At 44.2% G+C, this 19,225-nt stretch overlaps 1 protein-coding gene across 1 annotated transcript in view; it reads right to left on the reverse strand.

The window, feature by feature from the left end:
• Window positions 1–16,417, reverse strand: part of GUCY2F (guanylate cyclase 2F, retinal) — a gene marked incomplete at both ends in the record, with an annotated part of 46,665 nt that extends 30,248 nt beyond the window's left edge. The window contains 6 exons of the mRNA XM_084279211.1: window positions 815–949; window positions 1,358–1,454; window positions 4,639–4,723; window positions 9,037–9,391; window positions 10,815–11,116; window positions 15,679–16,417. Coding sequence (XP_084135337.1) covers window positions 815–949; window positions 1,358–1,454; window positions 4,639–4,723; window positions 9,037–9,391; window positions 10,815–11,116; window positions 15,679–16,417 — 1,713 coding nt within the window. The remainder of the gene's footprint in view (window positions 1–814; window positions 950–1,357; window positions 1,455–4,638; window positions 4,724–9,036; window positions 9,392–10,814; window positions 11,117–15,678) is intronic.
• Between the last annotated feature and the right edge of the window lie 2,808 nt (window positions 16,418–19,225).

Here is a 19,225-nt window from a genome sequence, read left to right on the forward strand (position 1 = left end):
AGTGAATGATAGAGCAAGTTTCTGAGCAACAGCTAACACCAGGACTTAGGTCTGAATTCCAGAGCCTTGTCTTTGAAAGTGGCAAGGGATTTTCAATGTTGTTGGTAGTTAATTCTTTCTATATTGCACCCGAGTAAGAAGAGCCACAGGAAACCTTAAAAAATGGGACCAGGCAGGACCTTCACCCAGATCAGAACTTCATCTGATCAGGTGGCATCTGATAAACAGTGATAAATGGATTAAAAAGGAAAGCTTTTTCTGCATTAGTGATCTATTTTATTTCACTCCTTTTCAGGAAAAATTGCCATGCCATCTTTTCAAAAGGCTGCATTTTCTAGGAAGAATGCTGGATGGGGTGCATTTTCTTGGCTGTTGTCTCTGCTCAAAATCCACACAGTCTTATAGGGACAAAAGACAAGTTGATAACCTTTAATCTGTGTATTTGGATCCTGTCTTATAGGAAAGGTCTGTATTAGAGATGTCACCACCTAAAGACCCTGTCTTGCAGGAAAGGTTCCCCACCGCACCTTTGGGTGGGGACATCTCTAACAGGAACCAGAACCTGACAACACTATGTAGGGATATGAAACATCATCACCCAACATGACTCCAAGTGTCAGAGTGAGGGTTGGAGTAGAGTCATCTTAAGCACTGCTAAGTCCATGCTTGGGAGTGATTTGTTTTCACACTCAGGGTCTGCCAGCATTATTCACATGCTGGGACCTACAGTACTGTAGCTCAAGGCTTTCTTCACTTGACTACTAGCTCAGTGAACTGAAGCAGTGGGAGAAGGCTGCATGAGGTCCCTACCTACCTCATACAAAGCCACATTGGAGGTTTCATGGGTGGCAGCTGTGCTTTTCAAGGAAGAGGAGCGTGTTACAGATTTCAGACTTCTGCCTTCAACTGCGACACTGTTTGCATCAGTCAGGCTGTCCAAGGTCAGCCTCTGGAAGGCAAGGAAAGCATGTATGAGACAGTTAACACATCTGGATGTAAAATTTTCCACTCTAGCTCTGCCTTGGGCCATGCATTTCACCCATGCTAGCAACCCCCCAAACCTCCCAAACTCACTCTAAACGCCTCTAAAAAGCTCATAAGATTGAACCAACTCAGCATCTTGAAACACTACAGCAGCACTTTAGGTGATGAAAATGCTGTGACTTGGGTGAGACACCAGAGGAAGCGAGTATTTCTCTGAGCATTACACAGGGAAGTGTGACATTTTCTGATATGCAGGGGAAAATGAGGCATGGAGAAATGAATGGCTTTCCCAGACCTGCATGGATGTGAAAATGTCACACAGCAAACCTGCCTTTGACTGTCCCAGATTACTCTCATGACTGGGAGAACTTACCTTTTTATGTAGCTCTGGGTTGATGAAGACAAGGTCGTCTAAGGTCAGTATTATCTTGTTAGGTCCCTTGAATAGCTGGCTGTTCAGGATACTATGCCTGGAAGATTTGGAGAGCCACAGTTAATATTTTTAGGTACATAATAACCAGTTTGCACTGCATCTGAGTCCCCCAAAGTACAAGGAAGTGCACCATGTGATGTGGCAGCAGGGATGGATGGGCATGGGTGGAAGCAGTGGACAAACAATGGTGTCCTGATTTGGACCGAACCCCCCCAGGTCAAACAGCAAAAGTTATTGAATTCACAGACAACAGAAGCTATGATCTCAAAAGGTCTCATCACAAATAGATATTTGGAGTCAATCTGCTTACAAATATTAATTTGGTATGTATGTAATGCATACTTTGTTTTGCTTAGGTTTATTTTTCATACCCCAAATCATTCTCAGTTAGGAGACAATAAAAGGTTTTATTAGACCAGCCAATCTGGCTGTTGAGCAGAGCTCTCAGGCACACCAGCCTTTCTTAGGGCCTGAAACTGAATCATAGGTAACTTATAAAATCTGCCTGGGCACAAATCACCATCAAAATGAGCTGGATGAATCTCTATAATGAAGCTTGTTGCAATATTATGCCCACAGCAAGATACCCCCTTGTAAGGACTGCAAGCTCGTACAGAGGGAAAAGCTCCAGGGGATGAGCAGTTTGGCATGAATGGTGTAGTGCAATACAGCGTGGAGGTCTTGGAAGCAGTATTGCTGAGCCAGTGCTGTTCCTCTTGGTCAGGAGTAATTAGATCAAGAAGAAGACTGCGCTGATTCAGATCTACTTCTTCCAGGACTTGAGCCAGATGGGATGTCTATCACGCACTGTGTAACACAGGACAAATGTGCTTCTGGCATCTCCACAGGATGCTGTTGCCTATTTTCCAAGGGATAATGTTCTGCACTCCTTGGTAGGCTACCAGATTTGCAGAATTGCCCCAGGTAAGAGAGAAAATTGAGCGGAGTTGTCAGACCAGCAAAGATATTATCTGTTGCTTGACTGAACCCTGATACTTGCCCACCTTCTCTTGAATTTGCAAGACAGAAGAGACTACAAGAAATGGTGCCCTGCCAAGAACTGTGTGTTCATGGGATACTTCAAATAGGCTCATGTCCACTTCATGCAAAGCAACCTGAAACATTCCAGAGCTTCATTTTCAGTTTTTAGCAGGGGTTCATCTGACACTAATACCCACCACATGAACATTTTAGGGACTCAGGTAAGAGGCAGAAGTCATGCACCATTGCTTTGAGCCTGCTGTTTCAATAGATGTCAAGGTCTAACACTGCACATGAAGTGCACTGTATATATCAGACAGTAAACAACTCATCAGGCAAGAAGAGAGAAGGGAAAGGAAAGCTCCGCCATTGCCCCCAGTGTCACATTTTTTGTTCAATGAACTTACACTACAGTGGGTGTCTGATCTGCACACACATAATGCTCTTCCTGATGAGGTTGGCAATAGACTGTTTTTTGCTAACTGCACTGTAGAAGGAATCCACTTTGCCAGATACCCACAACCACCACTATTTCCACTGCATGTATCACTCCAGGCATTTTAGAAAAGCACAGGCAGCTCTTCGGAGTTCACAAGGAGATTTGGCCATATGACCACAGGCATCACCTGAGATGATTTTTTATAATCTTTCTCTAACCACTCATCCCAAGCCATCTAACCCAGCTTCATGATAAAATCTCCTCACTTATGCCCTTTTCACCTGTCCTCCTGAAAACCTTGTTTAGTCAAGCACATCCTCTCCCCCAAGCATGGAGGAAAGAACCTCTCTTCCAAAAAGCAAAGCATGGAGAGTGGAGTGACTCATTTAAGGTCATGCAGCAGCTCCCTGGCAGCTCAAACTAAGACCAGAGCTCCCACAGTTGAACTTAGACCATGCTGTGGTTTAAATTTAGTTCCAGACATGCCCTTCCCTAACATAAATCATTGTCTGAGTCATGCTAGAGATTTTTTTCTTCCCTTGCAGATGGTCATACATCTTTACTCCTGACTGAGAGTTCCCAAGCACAGTCTGGTACTTGTGGAACAGATTACAAGTAGAGTAGGCAGAAGGATTGTCTTTTATTTACGTAATTGTAAAGGCCCATGGCCAAGGAATAGAGCAGGGCTTTATAGCGCGGGTGGATGGAGGCAACCTCCTCAGTGCCTGCAGTTATGAGGTATCAGAAGCAGCTGTGTGTCATAAGCAGGGGAACTGTTTGGGGTGTTGCTTGCTGGGTGGCCTTACATCGTCTGGGTTTGGAGGGATGATTCAGGGATGGAGAGGAAACATGTTTGAGAGGCAAAGCTAGATGGGAAAAGCCAGGAACCCTGCTCTCTTGAATTCATTGCTTCTGAGGAAATACATCTTCTAATTTTAGTCTGATTTCTGTCATGCACCATGTAGATGTCAATAATGAGATACAGATTACTCCAGGGGCCAGTTTGGAGCAGATTCCCTTGGTTGTCCCATGGTGTCCTTGTTGAAAAGTAGCTCCTGGGCCAACCAGTCCATGAGGGCTCAGGTCCACCTTGGATATAGAGTCAAGACACAAGTGTGACCCATGCAATTGTTGTAAATTCTCCTTTCCCCAGCAGACTACTTCATTTGCTCCAAAGGTCCCATGCTGAGACCAACATATATGCAATATTAGTGACCACAGAGCTGGACTTCAAAACAGGGAGTGAATCAGCTTGGTAATAAAGAGATATCCTAAATTAATTGCTCTGAACCCCCTCTTTAGTACGTGGAGAAAGTAAAGAGGGTCGGTCTAGGTGCTTCATAGGATACATGGTTAATTTAGGAACAGAAATCCAGGAAAGAATGATCTCAAATAAGAAAAAAACACATTTAACATGACATCCCACTCAGTCTCCACCCCAACATTATTAAAGCAGATCCCTGTCATTAGTTCATATGACAGACTTTGCACTTTCAAAGTGTTAGTCACTTTCCTGATGCTTCAGAGCCATTATCCACCTAATCCTTCCTGCAACAGACTGCAATGCTCTTCCAAACCTGGGCTGGTTTAAGGGTAATATGGGTCTTCCTGCGACTGCAGAACCAATGACAACAGTGCTTAAGCTGCTATTATTTAATAAAGTGGAGAGGTATGTGGATGGAGAGCAAAGACCATAGTCAAACCTGCTGTGTGCTCTCTTGGTCCAAACCCCTGGTTGCAGTGGAAGTCTCCCACAGAAGCTCTAAGTGGCACCAAATAAACTGCATAATGCAATTCTCACCTGATGAGAGAAGCCAGGCCCACAGCACAAAGCACCAGGGCAAATATCAGCATTACTCCCAAAATCATGACTATAGGCTCAATCCCTGTGCAGAGAAAAGAATCAGTGAATTAGAAAATCCTTTTGATTTAGGCAATAATATCAAAAATATCAGTATCAGACCATTAGACAATGAAGTCAGATATTCAGACAGGAGAATGCCAGAAGACAACTTCTATGTGGCATTAAATTGTGAATATAAAAATGCTTACTGATTTTATTTACATGAGACTGTGACTACTTTAATTATCTATTTCCATGCTTGGTTTTTTTTCTATACCAAATCCACAGCCCTCAATCGGTGGGAAAATGTTTTTTTCTCAAGTAAATAAAGACCAGACTCGCAGGGAAGAATGAAGTTTTAGAGGCAGCTTCTGCAAAGTTCGTAGCTTTTGAACATTTGACCCTCTTCTCTCCAGGAACAGAAACACTGAAAAAACTTTATCATGTGGTACCAAACTGACTGCCAGCGTGAGTCACCAGCCCATCTGGGATTTTTCATTCCCTGCTAAAGATTTCTAATGCTGAAAAGAGCAGAAGAGAAGGAGGAGAAGGTTGATGTTTTCCTCAATGGGGCCATCGTCAGAGAGTGCTGGAGACAGACACTTTGCTCCTGAGTGTTTTTGCTACAGAGCTAAGGAAAGCTGACGTGAGTGGAAGAGCTACATTCCAGTGGGAAGTGTTTGCTGTCTCTGTCCCTTCTGTCTTATGTTTATTTCTATTTTATTCTGTCTGTATTAGGAGATCCTTAAACACAAACAAGCATGAAGGAATTTGGGTTGATAAAAGGTTCATAACTCCGTGTCACGCTTGCACTTAAATCACAGGCTGTTTTGCAAGCACTGAAACCTAGAGCTTCCCAGTGAAAGCTGCTGGCATTTTTGAAAGTTGGTGTCCTTTTCAGGATAAGACAGAACAGTTTAGCTGAAAGTTTTCTTCTGGGTTTGGACATAGCATCTGCTTCATCCCAGGGCCTTGATCCATGATTCTCCTCACACATACACTAGCACAGTTTGCCCAGAGAACACTGCTCCTGGCAGTGTTCAAGGCTAGGTTGGATGGGGCTTTGGGCTAGTGGAGGGTGTCCCTTCCCATGGCACGGGGCTGGTTGGAACTAAATGGGCTTTGAGGTCCCTTCCTACCCAAACCAGTCTGGATTCAATATAAGAAGCCATTCTATTTTCATGCTCGAGCCTAGAACTAGTCCTGTATACCTCCATCTGAGAAGAAATCTGGATGTTGTAGAGCAGATACTTCACACCCATCTCTCCATCTCACAGTGTGGATGTAGATCAAAGTTTTACTCCACCAAACTGCAATGGAGACACAGACAGCTTTCTCCAGCAAGCTCACCTTGAATACAAGAATGAGCAAGACCACACCAAGCTGGCCTGGAGGTCAAGATTTGTTCTTCATGTGTTGACAAAGACCCTCAGAAAAAGTCTTATGTTTATTACCATTGTGTTTTATAATCCACAAGTGCTTGACCATAGTTTAGAGGATTCTAAGGCAGAGTGGTACTTGAAAAGCAGTGCAGAAACCCAAGGAACAGCAAAGGGTCTCTTCCTGATCATACCCTTTACTTAAAGTATGGGCATTGTTACCCATCATGACATGAGAACTCTTCAACATCTGGAAAACATAAAAATCCAATTTAATTCATTGCAGCTTCTGATAAGCAGAGTGCAAGAGCTGGTTGGAGCTTAAAATTTATTGGGGTGAAGAAAAGACAGTAAAAGGACAAGAGAAGTGAAAAATAAACTCCCAGGTAAACAAACCCTAAGGAACAGCAATACCAGAGATCAAAGATCTCATCTCACTGATGAATGGGGCATTGAAGGAATAATACAAAGCCTTGAGGAAGCTCAGCCATAACTTTATATCTAATCAGAAGTGAAAGCAAGATTATCATGGGCTCATGGGAAGAGCAAACTTACAGCATATTTCATAGATTCATAGAATGTATTCGATTGGAAGGGATGTTTAAAGGCCATCTAGTCCAACCCCCTGCAGTAAGAAGGGACATCTTCACTAGATCAAGTTGTTCAGAGCCCAGTCAAGCCTGACCTTGAATGCCTCCAGGGATGGGGCCTACACCACCTCTCTGGGTAGCCTGTGCCAGGGATCTACCACCCTCAGAGGGAAGAACTTCTTCCTATTACCCAACCTCAATTTACCTTTTTCTAGCTAAAAACCATCACCCTTCATCCTGTCACTCCACGCCCTTGGGAACAGTTCTTCCCCAGCTTTCCTATAGGCACCTTTCAGGCACTGGAAGACTGCTCTAAGGTCCCCCCAGAGCCTTCTCTTCTCCAGACTGAACCAGCCCAACTCTCTCAGTCTGGCTTCATAGGAAAGGTGCTCCAGCCCTTGGATCATTTTTGTGGCCTCCTCTGGATGCACTCCAAGAGGTCCATGTCCTTCTTGTGCTGAGGGCTCCAAAGCTAGACACAGTATTCCAGGTGAGGTATTTGAGGTGACTCGTGGGATTGTGTTAAACTTGTTACGGAATGCTTTACGGGGACTGGAGGTGTAAATGAAAGTTCTTATGGGATGTTTAGGGGAAGGGAGAAAATGGGGAAAAGGAGGGATGGAGGTGAGTTGAGGAGGCTCAAGCATGGGATACTGGAGAGGATGGTAATGCTGGTCACAGACAAGCAGGTTGTGCATTCTTCCAGACAGACCCTCCACCTGATCATCACAATCTGTCCAGTCCTCTTCTTAACCCCTACACCTAGCTTTTTTTCCTGGATGAGTGTGCCTGTGATGTTTGTAGACTTCACATCAGCCTAACAAACAGGTAAGATAAGTCTTGAAGCCATCAACCCATGAGACACAAGAAGTCTGAAGGCCAGCTCCTGCATAGACCAGAGGGTTTGAGAACTGGCTATGAGGGAATTACAGATTTGGATCACCCACCAGCGGATACATTTCTGCGTGTGCAGGTGTTGGCATTATGGGATCTGGTAGCAAGCTTGGAGCCTGATTTAAGTGATGCATAAGAACAGGATCAGGCCTTTTGTGTGTCCCAAGTTTTGGGAATGCTGGTTGTAGTTAGTACACATGGCTGTCCTATATGTGTTGGTCTCTTGGTGACTGGCTATGTCTGTAGTCTCTGTATGTGTGTGCACATGTACTGAGAGCACCTGCTCAGCCCCACTCCTGGTGGAGTTGGGATTTGGAACCACAAGAGCCTGGCAGCTCTACATCCAACCCTAACTCCATACAAAAGCCAAACAGACGCATGGATTTAATTCTAGTCATAAAATTCAGCCTCTGAAATATTAATAATAAGAAATTATCACTTCACTGACAAATTCCTGGAGCTTTATTATTTTGTAAAGGTGTGAACATAAAATCTGATCTAACAATTGGTGGGATTTTTTCATAGACTGCAACAGGATGATAAATTGCAGTGGCAGTGCAAAATTAGATATATGATAGCGTTATATTTGCCTTTTCTGTAGCTTTCCAGCTGCTGTAAGATCAGTATATTTCCAGTTTCTGTGGAGCATCACTGATTTAAACCACCTATGGCTGAGCCAAGGGGAATTTTTTCTCAGCCGCTGAAAGAAATATTCTGTAGATGTGGTTAATTTTGTCTGTTTATGTCATATCCTGAAGCAGTAGGAGTAAATGCTTAGTATTATAAGTAAATATGTCAAGTGGAGTCTAAGAATCCTACTCTGAGATTTTGGCTTCCCTGTGGACTTTAAAACTGCCCCACAGTTGCCTCTAATTAAAACCAAGTAAAGCCAGTGCCCAGTCTCACAAACCTAGGAAGAAGCACAGATATCTCTGCCCCTGAGTCTTTGATTACCATCTCTGCTCTCTACAGTAACTCAAATTATTTTGAGTAATGATTATAATCTTTTCTGTATGAGCTCTAATGATCCTTAAAGCTGCATAGCTAGCTGGGTAACGGAGATGGGGTTATCAGGGGAGATGGTGAGAGCGCCTGTGATTGTGCAGCTCTCTTAGGCTGTCTTCAACACAAATCCTCTTAGCGCCCTGTCCCTCAGAAGGACAGGGACTTGGTGCTGGCCTGAGCCTCAGCCGTATACAGATTGCTATCAAAATAGATGGATGTTGAGTGTCAGACCTGGAAAACTCTTCCCAGCACACAACAGTAGCAACAATCTTATTGACCTAATAAACAATAGGAGTCTTGTGGATCAATTGTGGGATCTCTGTACAGGATTCCCATTACAAACAGCATAACAAACGGTCATATATATGTTAATTTCTTGAGCTAAGGGTTTTCTCTTTGGGGTGCTCTCCCCTGGACTAAGAGAAGAGTTGATATAATAAGAAGCATGGATCCAATGCCATTTCATCCTGTTTTTTTGTTTTTCTTACCTCCAGTGCAGAGAACATCTGGATCAAACCAACAGCTGGAGTCTGGCTTAGGTGGAGCTCCACTGGGAAAGTGGATGACCCGGCCTAGGGACTTCACAGAGCCTGAAGACATGTCAACCAAGTGGGTTGGGAAGAGCTGGTTCCCACGACCATCTGTGTCCAGTATCATGTAGTTGCTCAGTCCCCTTCCACAGTTGTCTGTCTCTATCCAGTGACTAAATCCAGGGAAACTTAAGTTTTTTGTGTGCTCAGCGATGTTAGATCCTAATTTTCTAACTCCTTTCCTCCGAGCACTGTCTATAGCCATTGCCATGAAGTAAATGGCATCATAGATTGTTCCAAAAAGTGGAGAAACCTAAAATCACAGGAGAAATTGAAGTCAGGATATAATGCTGCTAACTTCTGGTTTGAGATCTGTGGTAAAAGATGTTCCATGCTGTTAAGATGTAAACTGAAGTATTGAGACATCAGAGCATTAAGGCTCACAGAGTAATGAGTCTGAAGAATCTTAGGCTGAAGGTAGCTCTGGATTGACCCAATGTATGTGTGACTTTGAATATCTGTCTTTTCTTATGGTTGCTTCCCTAAATACCATTTCAAAATATTTTTAAAACAATGTAAAATTGCATTGTCATGGGAAAAGCCAAGACTACTGAGCATGATGTTCAGCTGGTATTTTATCACCACCTATCTCAAAGCACTGCGCTAAAATGTCTTCCACAAATAGAAGATCAAAGCCAGAGGCTTGCCTCCATACCCAGGTAGGAAAAGTGTCATGCCCAAAGGATTGGTCCTCTTTGTCACAACATTGTTTGTTCCCAAGATGTAAAAGCCCCAAAGCAGAGTCATGGAAACTTGTTCTCTGGAGTACCAGAGCCTTTTCTCCTAGCATTGCTCCTTTTTATGCCAGACTTGATTTAGGAATCTTTACCTTTACTCTCCACTAAAAACACCCTTGGTGGCTTTTGCAATCACATAGTCACTCACAGTTCGTACGTGGAGAGAGATTATCTCCGTACATTTGTTATAAAATGAGGAGCAATGAAGAACCTTGCATTCATTATCGTTATCCTGGGCTCTCATTATAATCAGAGGAAAGAAAAGGATGTTTCATGGCATGATTAATCTCCTCCTAAAGTAGACATCCATGCCTTAAAAATGCTTGTAAATTTTTGAAATACTATAATGTGATTTGAAGATTAGCTCAGTTGAATCAGCAGTTTTCACAGTATTGCAGATTCCCCAATTGTCCTTGAAATGTTTAAAAGTTTGGGAGTGGCTTGTTTTGGTTGGCTACTGGTGACATTTAGATCACTGTGCTGACAAAAAATAATTTTGACTATAGTGCAGAAATGAGTGAGGCAACAATGACCCTAAGCATTTCCCTCTAGAATCATCCAGTGCTTTGGTTGTCTGTCGCATTCCCCCCATTCTCAGGCATGTGGACACCTTACCCTGATGCCTTAAAAGCTCCACAGACTTTATCCAACTTAGGAGACACCCAAGGCAGTTAGCATGTAGTAAGGTGAACCTGAGAGCCTCAGAGGATTCTCCCTTTCTCTGGAATTCCTAGCACCATCCTGGAGTTGAACTTAAATTGCCAGACATTTAGGAGAAATATCCTTTCCAAACAAATGCAGAACGCATTTAACTTTCACCATCTTCTTCTCAAAATAAAAGCACATGCTCTGGGTCGTCTCTCATCTGTACTTTCTCTGTAACTATTGCATGTCTCTCATTACTGCACCCTAGAAAAGACCAAGAGAAAAAATATTTACCTCTGTGACTTCCAGATCCCTCGTTATTTCACCACTTTCTTTAGCTTCTGCGAATGCATCATAGAAAGTCCTTTCTCCAGACGCCAGTGTGATTGTCAGCACAGCATCGTATGCTCTCCGGAGCTTGCTGTTGTTATCAAAGACATTGAATGAGTTGTTTTGGTGAGGAAGACTGTACAGTAAAGTGTCGTATGGAATGAAGACGTATCTTCCATCTGCTAGTCCCATTTCCAGAGCTTTTGTGAGTAAGATGGCCTGCTCCTCCCCTCCAACGAGAACAGAATGCATGCACAGGACTATAACTGAAATAACAAGGATTGCAGTGGTGTTAATCCATGTGGGGTTTTCCACACAAAACAGCTCCCTCCCCCACAGTAAAATAGTTTGCTGAACTTCTGTATCAGGTCAGACTTAACCATCACCTACCAGTGTGATGTTCTGAGGAAGTTAGGATCCATGATTATTTTGTTCAATTTCTGGAGTTCTGCAACATCTATCAAATGAGTCTGTGAGCATTACTCATTCCAGAAAGAGAAGTGGAGAGAAATTCTGACAGAAACGAGGCACAGGTTAACATGATGGGAATTCAGGTCCTGGGCTGCCATCAGCTGAGATGTGAGCTTTCCCTTTGTGTGCCCTGAGCTCACAGTCCTTAGCAATGCCAAAGCTCCACCCGGTCACCTTGTCACCATATTTTTTTGTCTTTCAACATTTGGTCCATGTTTGGCAATCCCTGAATCCATGTCTTTGCCTGCCAAATGCCATGGTGTCAATGTCCCCATGTCTGGTGGGGAGATCTAAAATACAGCTGTTTAACAGGCCTTGTATGGTGTTCACTGGCCTTTCAAAAAAGGAAGCACCCCTGATCTTTCATCCAAGACAACATTTCAAAATTCAGCAAGTGAGAGGAACAAAGTTGGGCAGTAATGGGGAAAAAAGTTGTAAAGGAGACCTGCCTGGTATTAAACCAGGAGGGAGAAGGATCACTGCAGTATTTTTGGTCTCTCCTTAGGATAAAAAATATCCTTGGCAAAGGTAGAAGCTGAATTGAACAAGAGCATTCTCAGGTTGCTGAATTACAGGAAAGAAAAGGGTCCTTCTAGGCCGTGATTCGTGCCTTAGCAGAGAGCTTAGGCTAATCAGATGAAACCTTTCAATAGGGACTGGTTCTCTCCATTGATTATGAAAGGAGCCCATCATTTCTAATTCACATGGAGAGCTGTGATGATGATGAGAGGAAACCACTCAAAGCATATGTGTTTTCAAGTATAGATTTGAGAACTGACAAAAATACAAGTTCATAGAATCACAGAATCAGACTTGTTTCGGTTGGAAGGGACTAGACCAGGCTGCCCAAAGCCACATCCACCCTGGCCTTGAACACTTCCAGGGATCCAAGGACAGCCACAGATTCTCTGGGCAAACTGTAGGCTCCTTTAGGGAATCCAAGGTGCTCCAATATCTTCCAAGATCTGAAGAAAAGCCTTCTCTTCTCCAGGCTGAGCAAGCCTATCTTTCCTCAGTCTGTCTCCATAGCAGAGACACTCCAGTCCTCTGAGTATCTTTGTAGCCTCTTCTGAACTCACTCCCAGACCTATACATTGTTCTTGTCCTAGAGACCCCAGAGCTGGACATGGTACTCCAGGTGGGAAGGAAGTCTCATGAGAGTAGAGTAGAGGGGGAGAATCCCCTCCCTCAACCCGCTGATCACACTGCTTTGGATGCAGGCCAGGACATGGTTGGCTTTCTGGGCTGCCAATGCACATTTCTAAGTCATGTCCAGCTTGCCATATACCAACACCCCCAAGTCCTTCCTCCTCAGGGCTGCTCTCTGTGTATGCTCCACCCAGCTGAAAGCTATGCTTGGGATTGCCCCAACCCATGTGTGCAGGACCTTGCAGTTGGCCTTGCTGAACTTCATCCAGTTCACACACCCCCATCTCTCCAGCCTGTCCAGGTCTCTCTGGATGGCATTCCTTCCCTCCAGCATGTTGACTGTACCACACAGCTTTGTGTCATCAGCAAACTTGCTAAGGGTGCACTTGATCCCACACTCCACATCTCCCATAAAGATGTTAAACTGTGTCAGCCGCAGTACCGACTTCTGAGGAATGCTGCTTGTTTACTGGTCTCCACTTGGATGTGGAGCATTTGACCACAACTCTGAGTGTGACCATCCAGCCAATTTCTTACCCAGCAAGTGGTCCATCTGTCAAACCCATATCACCACTTTAGAGACAAGGATATCATACAGGACACTGTCAAATGCTTTGCACAAGTCCAGGTAGATGACATCAGTCACCCTTCCTTTATCCACCAACACTGTAACCCCATCATGGAAGGCCACCAAATTTGTCAGGCATGATTTGCCCTTCAGGAAACCATGTTGGCTGTCATCACTCACTTCCTTATTTTCCAAGTGCCTGAGCATCGTTTCCTGGAGGATCTGCTCCATACTCTTGTAGGGCACAGAGGTCAGAGTGACCAGACTGTAGTTCCCAGATCTTCCTTTTTTCCCTTTTTAAATCTGAGGGTTATGTTTCCCTTTTTCCAGTAAATGGGAATTTCACCACACTGCCACAGCTTCTCAGATATGAGGGAGCGTGTCTTAGTCACTTCAGCTCCCAGTTCCCACAGAATCTGTGGATGCATCTCATCAAGTCCAATGGACTTGCACACCCTCAGGTTCTTTTGGTGTTCTTGAACCTGATCTGCTCCTGTAGTATGTGGTTTTTCGTTCTTCCAATCCCTGTCTTTGCCTTCTGTGACTTCAGTGGGGTGGGTGGCTGGAGCCCTTGCCAAGTGCAGACCTAGGCAAAAATGTTGAGTACTTCAGCCTTCCCCTTGTCCTGGTTGAAGTCCCCCAGGAGGCTCAAGATTTGTGAATGCAAGGCTGCTCCTAATCTGTCTATGCAGGGCCTCATCGCCTTGGTTTCCCTGCTTGGGTGGCCTGTAGCAGACCCTCACTATAGTGTCCCCTGTCCCTTCCCTCCCTTTAATCTTTACCCATAGGCTCTCGAACAGCTCCTCATCTATCCCCAGGCAGAGCTCCCTGCACTCCAAGTGGTCATTGACATAGAGGGTGACACCCCAGCCTCATCACCCCTGCCTGACCTTCTTAATGAGTGAGACAGCACCTTGCTACCCTTGATAGTGTTTGGCAGAAATGTCAGTCTTAGCCAAAGTGCCTCCTCAATGGGATTCACAGTGCTGTCTGTAGAGGTTTCCACCCAAGATCAGAGCTCCGTCACAGATTTCCTAACAAGGCTATGAAACATAAAAACATTACTTTTTCCCCGAGTTTCCTCAAGATAAAAAAGATTGTTTCTTACTATGTTGTGTACATCACTGATGGTCCTTGTACTGCTTTACATTGTTCTATAACATGCTAGATTTCACTTCTGATACTTCCACTGACCACAGGTTGCAAGGACACCACAGTATCAAAGCATGAGAATTTTAATAATCTATAATCCAAATGACCGTAAATATAATACCTTCCTATAAACCCTCTTTACACTTGACAGGGTCAATCACAGATACCCATCTACTAAATTTTTGTTTTCAAAGAAGCTGGAACCAATCTGGTTTGGGTTTGCATGGCAAGGTTTTGTTAGTAAGGGAGCTACAGGGGTGGCTTCTGCAAGAAGCTGCTAGAAGCTTCCCCTACATCTAATAGAACCTATGCCAACAAGCTCCAAAACAGACCTGCCATTGGCTAGGGCTGAGCCAATCAGAGACAGTGGTAGTGCCTCTGTAATAACATATCTAAGAAGGAAAAAACCCTCAAAACCTAGCGGCAGCTTTCTGCTGCCAGAGAGGCATGAAAACATGTGAGAAAAACAACTTTGCAAACACCAAGGTCAATGCAGAAGGAGGAGAGGGAAGTGCTCCACACACTGGAGCAGCGATTTCCCTGAAGCCTGTGAAGGACCCCATGCTGCAGCAGGTGGAGGCACCCATGGAAGGCTGTGATCTTGTGGGAAGCCCCACTGGAGCAGGCTCCTGGCAAGACCTGTGGCCCCGAGGAGAGAGAAGTCCACACTAGAGCAGGATTTCTGGGAGGGAATTGTGATCCCATGGTGGACTAGGCTGGAGCAGTCTGGTCCTGAAGGTCTACACCCCATGGGAGGGACCCACGCTGGGGGACTTAACAAGGAACTACAGCCCATGGGAAGGACTCACATTGGAGAAGTTCATGGAGGACTGTCTGCCATGGGAGGGACCCCATGCTGGAGCAGGGGCAGAGTGTGAGGAGTCCTCCCCTGAGGAGGAAAGAGTGGCAGAGGCAACATGTGATGAACTGACCACAACCCCCGCTCCTCATCCCCCTGTGCCGCTGGTGGGGAGGAGGGAGAGAAATGAGTGGTGAAGTTGAGCCTGAGAAGGGAGGGGTGGGGGAAGCTTTTTTAGATTTTTTTTTTCTCGTTCCTCTATTCAGTTTTACTGGGTAAAAAGTGAGATTAATTTTTTTCCTAAATTAGTCTGTTTTGACTGTGATGGTAACTGATGAATGATCTCTCCCTGTCCTTAACTCACCCCATGAGGCTTTCATTATGTTTTCTCTCCCCTGCCTTGCTGAGGAGGGGAGTGATAGAGCAGCTTTGGTGAGTGCCTGGCCTCCAGCGAGGGTCAACCCACCACACGATCTTCACGTTGTAAAAGACTATTTTGCCCCATTTCCATCACATAAAAAATGCCCAGCTTTCTTTTCTATGAAACCTTGGATCCATTAAGGTTAGAGATAAAATTCAGTTTTACTTAAATGACTTCAAAATGTCACTATCTAAACTATGTCCATTGGATAACAACACAATCCCACCCCAGAGAAAATAAGAATTAAAAAAAAAACCCAAACACTTACTTCTAATGCTGCCAACTCCTTTAATCTCATTCCAGGTGTCTTCTATGCCTTTTTCTCCTTTATGCATGGATGTAACAATGCTTACGGGAAGTCCCTCGTTCCTGAGTGCACTTGCTAACTTGTTGGCGGTGTTCATCCAAATATCCTCACTGGAAGCAATGATGCCAACATGAGCCCACTTAAAATATTTCATTATTGTAAACAAAACTTGGGTTGGAGAGGGCAGGGTCCTTGCAAATGGAGAGTGGTGGATGGTAGAATCCAGTTTATAATTGACACACATCCATGAGAAGAGAGCTTTATTCCAGTTTTCACCTAAAAGTGTAGCCACCTCACAGAACCCAGGGTTCAGTGGGCCTATGAAAGCTGAGGAAAACTTTCCAAAGTCAATGAATCTGATCAGAGCTCTTGACGTCTCACATTCTTCTTGCAAAACTACATAATCCAGCCTGTGGCCAAGATTTAGTGAAGGATCTTTGCTTATTCGTCCCACTGCTAACCTGGCAGCCACATGGGGAAAGGCTTTGGAAAAGAAGGGGTCACAGTTCCAGGGTCCGAGCAGTCCAATTTTAAAAACAGAACAATGTGCTGGAGAACAAAATAGGATTATTCCCAACAGCAGCCACCAGAGACCTTGGAAAAACGTCTTGGATGAACTTCCCGTGTTGAACTGACGCAAACTAATGTGCCTTGATAGCACCCAGAACAAGCAGTTGGGACACAGTAGGAAAAATGACATTGTTTTACAGGTGGGTAGATCTGTGCTGAGGTCTTCAGGGAGCCAGGCAGTGCATTACCAGCTGCTGGAAGAAAAGTGGATTACATTTGCCTTCCTGTATACGTATTTGTTTGATGGATGTAGGTACAGATGAGTCAGCCCAAATTACACAACAGTTGTCAAAGCCCAAGTGCACGAGGTGCCAAAGTCCTGCACAGACACACGGACAGGCACCATGCGAGGCACTGCACCACACCACACAGGCAAGCACCCCTCAAGCATCAAACTTCCCATAGTCCTTAAGTGAAGGCTTATATCAACACTTCAGAATGTTTTGCAATATATCCCGAAATCAGGCAGTGAAGAGTGAGTTTGTTTTGTTTGCAGCAGTAAACACTACTTATGGGTGCACTAGGGTTTCTGTTCTTTCATAGGGTAATTCTCAAACCACACCAAAATAAAAAGGTGGAATGCACTGAGCCAGCAGCTCTTGCCAGTTTTAAGTTCCTGAATATGAATCAGAGCCCAGACAGACAGAACTGTACACACACATGCAGACACTTATATAGACCTGTATTTACGTATACTCAGAGATACATATGTATGCACATGTGATTTAGAAAAGGTTTTTCAAGGACAAGTCATGGTGGGGGTCTCTTAAACCTGGAAAAAATAGAAGTGGATAAACCAAGTAATAGCAAAACAAAGGAAAAGGAGGATTATTATTTTGAATTTAGATAAAGAACTGTTAAATAACTCTCAGGGCAAAAGTTTTGTGCTCACTCTTGGCTTAAAATATTCCTGATTAAAGACTAGGACCTGTAGATTTTTTGGGGGAATAACAACCTCACCCTTCAAAGCCAGGCACAGAAATCACAAACCCACAACAATCTCCCTGCCATCTGTAGTGTCACCCCATGGCTTAGAAAATTTGCTGAACCAAGCAGGTTTGTGCTCTAAAAATAGCAGCCCCCTTACACCAGCTTACCTGTTCATTACCAGAGAAGTATTTTTATCCTGGATCCTCAGCCACCAAGACATGCAATGCAGAGCACAGCAGTGCAGCATGTACTGTAAATGCACCCACAGGTTCTCTAGCCTGATGGAGAGAGACCTCCAGAAGGAGCCACCCACCAGTGGAGCAGCTTGTTACCAGTGGCAGTGGTTATCCTTGGACGTAGGTCCTGCCTCAAGGAGAAGGGATGCATGGTCAGTCTCCCCTGTGAGTGAAGTTGGGTTCCCACTTCTTTCAACTTCTTGCTTGCATGGGCCACTCCAAATGGGTGGGTTCTCTGGGGTGCTCCACGCTGTGTCAAAAGCTTCCTATGTCCCTTTTGGTGAGGGACATTCTTCTCCTCCGGTGTTTCACAACTTGAGGTACAAACCCCCTCAAGCCCTTAGTTCCTATATAAAGGTCTCTCAAAGCTCCAAAGCTGCCTCACTCCGAACTGCCTCGTTGCAGAGGTACTCATATCTATCAAAGTAATTGTAGGGATGGCCTCTTAAAGCTCTGTCCTTGGATTAGTGGGATTTAGCCCCTGCAGAACAGCTCCTTAAATCTCTATGCAGGGCAGCAGGGATAGCTCCTCTCCTGCCCTGAAGCAGCAGAGACAAGAGCTATTGGAGGTTTGGGATCGGCAGAACATTTGCTTTTGGGCTCTACCTGCTGATGTGTTTCGTTCCCCTTTTCCCCATTTCTTCCTTGTACCCACCATTCCATTATACTTGTATCAAAACTTTCTTGGTTATTTCCCTGGGTCATCCAGATTTCTCCCTACAGCTGAGCAATCCATTAGCCTCCTCCACACTACCAGACACCTTCCTTCCCCAGTGGACCTGGCAATAAAACTGTCATCCCGACCAGACCACAAATGTCTTCATGCCTGTCCTAGCTAGGAAGCCCCTTGCAATAATTCAGCTGAGGTCACAAGACCAGCACTTGTGGTCTAGAGGGAACCATTTATAATTCAACTCTTTAGCAGTATTAACCTCAAATACGTCATATAAATTGTATGTGTCTCTTTGGTGTGTGTGGAGGAGCAGTTGTCTCTTCATGACTAATGATTATGGGAAGCCACAAAGCCTTTCAGATGCAGTGGGAAGAGCAGGTGATTTCATTCATTTCCTTCCATTCATTATTTTCCTTGCACAGCCCAGATCCAGGAAGGTTGGTGGACACATGCTTTGTTGAAGACTGGTACAGCTCAAGCTGGTTATCAGGAATTAATAAATAGCTTTACATTTGGGAAGTACCTAAATGACACGCTAATGTCAAGATTAAACTGAGAAAGGTTCTTTGTAAGCTGCTAGTGCATTAAGTTTTGACAATGGGTCTTGATCAAAACACGAAATTAAATAAAGCTTTTGCAGCTAGAAGTCCAACCTTTTTAAACTGAACTTAAGAGTTTGGTTTATCTATTTACAAAAGTTTGGTTTATCTATTTACAAACATACTTACATTCTATCCATATATTGTATGCTCACTGCCATCCCATTTCTTCGGTATTAACAACAGCACTGCACAGTTTAATTTCACTTAATTTCAAAGTCTCCTGGAGTAACTCTAGTGACACCTTTTGAGGGGATGTTATAGCATTAAAACCTCCTGTGTTGAAAAAGATGTGGTTCAGGCACCCAACGGTGAAATATTGAAAAATAATTGACTTCTTAGCTTTCTTTATTAGCATAATTACTCTGACCCTTAAGGATTCATATTCTTCCATAGCCAAGTGGTTTGAAATCTTTATCATTTTCTCCTTTTTCTTCTGCTCCTGGTTTGCCTCCTGCAATCAAGTAATCCCCATGACAAGAGTCCACCCTCCATAGGAA

Source organism: Gallinula chloropus (genome assembly GCF_964237585.1).
Source record: "Gallinula chloropus genome assembly, chromosome: 1".
Taxonomy (NCBI): Eukaryota; Metazoa; Chordata; class Aves; order Gruiformes; family Rallidae; genus Gallinula; species Gallinula chloropus.